This window comes from Rhamphochromis longiceps, linkage group LG6 (assembly GCF_057381845.1).
Source record: "Rhamphochromis longiceps isolate RC_006_pf linkage group LG6, R_longiceps_female_GT1.1, whole genome shotgun sequence".
NCBI lineage: Eukaryota > Metazoa > Chordata > Actinopteri > Cichliformes > Cichlidae > Rhamphochromis > Rhamphochromis longiceps.
Window position 1 is genome coordinate 30,403,802 of NC_140562.1, and position 6,117 is coordinate 30,409,918.

Sequence of the window (6,117 nt, forward strand, 5' to 3'; positions counted from 1 at the left end):
TTTAAAAGCAGAAGCTGCAACTGATCGAGTGAATGTTTGTCTGAAAACTTAAACTGAACTCCAAGCGTACCATTGCTCCAGCTTACCATCTTTACCTGAGTGAATCAGTTTGTTGAACAATCTAAATGATTCAGAAACTTCTGTGACATCAACTTAACTAAGGCTCATTACAAATTTCACAAAACACTGCTGAATACTTTTAATATTTTTTTTATTAGTTATTTTTGTTTTGTTGTTATTTTGATTTTAATAAAACAAAATAACATAAAGAATCAAATTGTTTCTTTGTTTTTTTAAATTTAATTTATTTTACAAATAAATTAATAATAATATTAATAATAATAACAACAAATTAGTGCTGTCAGCGTAAACGTCATTAGTTAAAATGACGTTAACGCTGACAGCACTAATTTGTTGTTCCAGAGAGCAAGCCAAACACTGGTCTAGAAAAGGACGATCTCTAGTAGTGCTGCACTACTAGTAGATTTTGTTTTAACCTCCTAGGACCTGGTGTCCACATATGTGGACATAACATTTATGAGACCAAAATACAAAATTTTGCTCTTCAAAAACCTGATATCCACTTATGAGGGAGGACATTACACTGCCCCTGTTCAATCGAACTTTAAAATGAATGTCCTCATATGTGGATCTCATTTTTTTGAGAAACAAAAAAAAGATAGTCCGAATCTGATGTCTTTGTTTTCACATTCATCAGGTCCCAATCAACCCAAATGGCACAGAGAAATTAAAAATGCATGCCATGAAAGAGTTCAGGTCTTAGGATGTTAAAAATGTCCCTGCTGATGAGACCAGTGAATGTGGGGCGACAGTGGCAAGAAAAAACTCCCTCCTGGAGGAAGAAATCTTGGGAGGACCAGGCTCTCTGGGAGGACCCTCCCTCCTGAGGGCAATACTTACCAGTACTTGTCCTCCAGTGTGCGATGGTGGGCTGGGACGAGTGTTGTTTCTTCTCAGCATGATGATGACCTTCCTTCCATTTCCTGTTTCAGAACTGAGAATGAAGACAAAACTGGTTAACAAGGTAACAGGACATTTAAAAATTCTCTCACTTCAGGATGAGATGCTGTGTCTTCTTACGTTTCTCTTGTAAAACAGCATGTAGGCCGAGTGCTGCTGTTCCTCACAAGCTGCCGATCCGGTTGTGTGGAGCACCTGTGCGTCATTATAGGTGAGCCAGCGATCTGATGTAGAGTGCTGACTCTCCTCAGGATGGACAGAACTACAGATGTAGTGTCCTGAAATCACATTAAGACAAATGAATCCAACTTCTGGAAGTCAGCTGATTCAAGCAAACAGTGATTTTGACTTAGTGCGTCTTAGAACATCAAAAGCTTTTGTGTGTGAGTCCTTCACTGAAAAGTAGAAAGTTTTCATTTTCTGTTTGTAACAAGTCTGTTGTTTTACCTGACTCTGTGCCTCCATAATGATTGATGATGCTGACAAGACTATAACAGCCACCACCCTGAGAAGGAACAAATCCAAAGAGTGTTAGTTTCACAAAGTCTCACATCAGAGCCATAATTAAGCTGATTTGCTGAGGCTACGTCCACACTAATGCGTTTTCGTTTGAAAACACATCGTTTTCTCTCCGCTTTGACCTCCCGTCCACACTGAGATGGCGTTTTCCTCAAGGAAAAACACAGCATCTTGAAAACGCTCTCGAAAACGCACACATTTCAAAACGGAGTTGTCCCGTCGCAGTGTGGACACTCGAAAACGCAGACTTTCTAAAACGATGACGCATTTTAGTCATGTGATGCAGTCATGTGAGCAATTAAACAAAGATAGCCGAGTGCATTATACAGCGGTTGTTTTGATTGCTCTCAACTTTGACAGCCCTAAAAAAGATTAATATCAGTTTGTACATGCTCCGGATAGCTTTTCTTCAAATTCTGTAATCCTCACTCACTTTTGCGCATGCGCAGGACTGGAACGTAAGCGTTTTCGGCCGTTTCAATGCAGACGCACAACTATTTGAAAATGACTGAAAACACTAGTGTGGACACGGAGTTTTCAAATCTATCAGGGCTAGTGTGGACGTAGCCTGAGACGTTCTGCAGTCTGTTTTTACCTGATTGGATGGCACCACCAAGTCCCTCTGCAGCCTGACGGGGTCATCCACCTTCTTAATGTTGTAGGTTTGTGTAAAGCCAAACCTCTTCAGATGCAAGATCAGGACTCTGGCAGAAAAGAAAAAAAAAAAACACAAACAAGGTAGAAAATAAGAAGAATGAGTGTCAAACACAAACAGAAGATGGGAGAAAACGACTGCTCAAGTATTGTCTCGAAAAACTCTGATATTTGATGCGCCACAGTTTGGAAACCTGGTCAGTCGATCAATTCTGATGTGACCTTACTCACCTTGGCAGTGTATCAAAAGACGACTTCAGTTCTGAGGCCGTCCCTCCACAATCACAGCGAAATTCTATTTCTTGTTCCTGAACAACAGCACAGAGAAAACAGGCTTTATGGTAGAAAGAAATCTCAACATATGCACACACACATACGCACAAACACTAACAAAAAAGGTGTGTTAAGATCGCTGACACTACAACTCTATTGGAATTTGTGATCTTACCTTCAAGTATGTCTCTAACATGTTTATAATAGACCCCTCTGGAACAAGGTCAAGAGACAAGCTGGTGAAGTCCTCGTGCTGTGATGATTGGTGACCACAGCTACACATTTCAGGAGTAACGTAGTTAAAGTAAAGATCAGGTAGGTGGAAAAGAGGTATATGAAAATATTGCAACCAGCTCTGCGTTTCTGAAAGACAGGCTTACCTCTTGCATGTCCTCATGTTTTCCATTTTAAAAATGTGATGCTCTTCTACTGGGCAGGTATAACTTTGGCCCAGGAGAGCTGCGTTCCTCTCCAGGTGAGGTGCGAGCCTTTTGACCTCATTGAGGAACAATGTTAGGAATTCATGAGCGTCCTGAAAGAAAAGCAGAGAGATTTAAAACAGTACATCAAAATCAGAAGGTAAAGCAAAAAAACAAAATGTCCAAATAGCTGACGCACTTTCTGTGCACTGCCGGTGTATTCAGGAGCTTGACTGCTGAATGCCTTCTTAAAAGCTCTTAGGTGGTGATCTTTAAGGCCATAATCTGTTGACTCATGACAGTCCCTGACATCAATGAGCCTTCTGTAGAAAGGAAAGGGTAAACAGACATTTCTGCTGTTAGATCTCTTTGTTCTTCAGGTTTTTGAAGAAAGTAGAAGGTTGACGTAGCGCACCTTAAGAGCTGAGCTTCTGGATCTGTGCTCCACAAAACCTCCTGACGCCTGATGTCTCTTATGAACTCCTCAATGTTGAGGAGGCTCTGCAGGCAGGAGTTCATGTAGCAGGTGTTTCCGATGTTTGGAAACCTGACACACACGCACAACGTTTACAGTATCAGTGTAAAAGAATTCATTTTCTCCACTTTGACAAAGTGAGCTTTGGTCTTTGTGCACCACGTGTACTCACCCGAAGCAGTCTATAGTCCCAGTTTGACTTTCTATTATTTCTCCACCGCATGCTACACTGCTCCAAAAAGGTAAAAACACAAACACAAAATTAGGAAAGATGTCAGGATGCTGAGCAGTGTATGTGCATGGATGCATGAGCTTTGAAGTTGAAACATTTTGGAGGACGTCTTTCTCTTACCTGTTAAACACATGCTCCCATCCACTCTCTTGGTCCAGAAGCTCCATAATCCAAGTGTCCCAACTCAGGTCTGCTGGGATCGTTTCCGTGGTGCTTCTTACCTGATATAAATATATAGGACATAGCTGTGTGCCTCATTGCTCTTAATTGCTCTCATTTAACTGTGATGAGTAAATGCTTGATGACAGTGACTCTTTCCATAAAACATACCTTCCCGGATTTAAAAAGAGTCTTCACAGTGTTGCTCTCTGCCTCTGCATCGCTGTCAGTTTGCTGCAGAGGACGAACAAACATAAGTTTATTAAAAAGTACATTTTAAAGAGAATGTGTATTTCATATGTTTTGTGTAAAAGCAAACCGAGGAACAGCAGAAGATGTGTCTCCATTTTCTCTTCTTTTGGCCATTTTCAGGGTTAGCTGGTGTGGCAGCAACAGAAGCATCCGGGATGCTGATGAGGACAAAAGTGTAAATGTTGTGGAAATTTATAAGAAGGAGTACATTTTGCTAATATAGATTGCTAATAAAAGTGAATAACTGTAATGGAATACCAACATGAACAAAATCATGTATTTTATACATTTACACTCTACATTTTCAAACGCTAATCTCTGCATCCATATAAATAATAGACAAGACTAGAAGGAGTAAAAAAGATGTAAATACACAAGGTGGAAGAAAAATGCCAATAAAAGGGAAATAAAAGAGCTCCAACTCAACCACTGCTATAAATATCTCCAGCAGCATTAAAGACTGGCGCATTTCTTTACCTCTGATGAGACGTAGAAGGAATTTCCTTCTCTGCCACGTTTTGTTTGTGTAATTTCTGTTTAGAAACAAGAAAAGCAACATCAGTAATGGCATAAAACAAACATACCAAGTGGGTCTCTCCATGAAAAGTGTCCAGTTAGAGAATTTGGTATTATTTCATATTATTTATCACTTTAGTGAGCTGTCAGCTCATGAAGCAGATATAGGAATATCTTTAAATAAAATAAAAACAATTTATTCATGCCTTAAATTGAGTTTTAAAGTTTGTCCTATGAAATACAAAATCCTTCATTTGGTTCTGATCAAAATTCAGTTTTTACAGAAATCATCCATGAAGCTTCAAAAATGCTTATTCACCATAAAAAATATTTAGAGAAACATCCTGCAAGTCTCTTCGAACTTACCTTTCTGTGAAAAAAAAACGTTTAAACATCTTTGAACTTAATTTGAGGACATGGCTGTGTGCTAAATTGCTCTTAATTCTTCTCATTTAACTGTGATGAGTAAATGCTTGATGACAGTGACTCTTTCCATAAAACATACCTTCCAGAATTTAAAAAGAAACCAGCGACACTTTTTTTGTGTCTTCACAGTGTTGCTCTCTGCCTCTGCATCGCTGTCAGTTTGCTGCAGAGTACGAACAAACATACGTTTATTAAAAAAGTAAAGTCACTTTAAATTAACAAGTGCAATTTAAAGAGAATGTGCATTTCATATGTTTTGTGTAAAAGCAAACCGAGGAACAGCAGAGGTGTCTCCATTTTCTCTTCTTCTTTTGACCATTTTCAGTAACAGGAGCATCCGGGATGCTGATGAGGACAAAAGTGTAAATGTTATTTTTCAAAGTGCAAATTTTTAACAAGGAGTACATGCTGGAGATTGCAGATAAAAATTAATAACTGTAATGGAACAAAATCATGTATTTTGTACATTTACACTCTACATTTTCAAACGCTAATCTCTGAATCAATATAAATTATAGACAAGACTAGAAGGAGTAAAAAAGATGTAAATACACAAGGTGGAAGAAAAATGCCAATAAAAGGGAAATAAAAGAGCTCCAACTCAACCACTGCTATAAATATCTCCAGCAGCATTAAAGACTGGCGCATTTCTTTACCTCTGATGAGACGTAGAAGGAATTTCCTTCTCTGCCACGTTTTGTTTGTGTGATTTCTGTTTAGAAACAAGAAAACCAACATCAGTAATGGCATAAAACAAAGTATATGGTATGAAAATACAAAATCCTTCATTTGGATTCAAAATTCAGTTTTTACAGAAATCATCCAAGAAGCTTCCTTAAAAGTTTCAAAAATGCTTGTTTACCATAAGAAAATATTCATAGAAATGTGCTGCGAGTCTCTTCAAACTTACCTTTCTGTGAAAAAGAAGTTTAAACATCTTTGGACTTGATGTGATCGCAGCCAAAATCTCCTCAGCTTTGCAAAAGTTCAACTGAAAACAAGCAGTCAAAGGTTGTATATTTATAAACTTTCAGCATAGAACGTTCATACCCTGAACAGCAAACATCATCATTATGATGTATGGGGCAAATTTGCATATTTTGGAATGTATGCTCATTTGAACTGTATGGTGCTCGTCTCCAAGCAACTGCTACACAAAACAGGTCAAGTCAAGTGGCTTTTATTGTCATTTTAACCACGTGCAGAGGTGC

General features: G+C 38.6%; 1 protein-coding gene across 1 annotated transcript; it reads right to left on the reverse strand.

The window, feature by feature from the left end:
• Positions 1 to 911: 911 nt before the first annotated feature.
• LOC146668283 (ubiquitin carboxyl-terminal hydrolase 12-like) lies at positions 912 to 5,843 on the reverse strand. The gene is made up of 18 exons (XM_085408632.1): positions 5,817 to 5,843; positions 5,563 to 5,618; positions 5,179 to 5,251; positions 4,986 to 5,069; positions 4,442 to 4,497; positions 4,032 to 4,122; positions 3,884 to 3,946; positions 3,674 to 3,774; positions 3,494 to 3,550; positions 3,262 to 3,393; positions 3,046 to 3,169; positions 2,808 to 2,959; positions 2,603 to 2,702; positions 2,386 to 2,462; positions 2,096 to 2,204; positions 1,429 to 1,486; positions 1,102 to 1,259; positions 912 to 1,015 (listed from the first exon to the last, which is right to left on the reverse strand). The coding sequence occupies exons 1-18, from the start codon at positions 5,841 to 5,843 to the stop codon at positions 1,010 to 1,012; spliced, it is 1,524 nt and encodes a 507-aa protein (XP_085264758.1). The 3' UTR covers positions 912 to 1,009.
• Positions 5,844 to 6,117: the final 274 nt, after the last annotated feature.

Excerpts from the sequence above, each read along its gene's own strand:
- LOC146668283 (XM_085408632.1), bottom strand. The coding sequence starts at position 5,843 with ATGTTTAAACTTCTTTTTCACAGAAAG. Across the intron at positions 4,123-4,441 it reads CCTTCTACGTCTCATCAGAG|CATCCCGGATGCTTCTGTTG; the intron begins GTAAAGAAATGC and ends TGTCCTCATCAG. Across the intron at positions 1,487-2,095 it reads TGGTGGTGCCATCCAATCAG|GGTGGTGGCTGTTATAGTCT; the intron begins GTAAAAACAGAC and ends GTTCCTTCTCAG.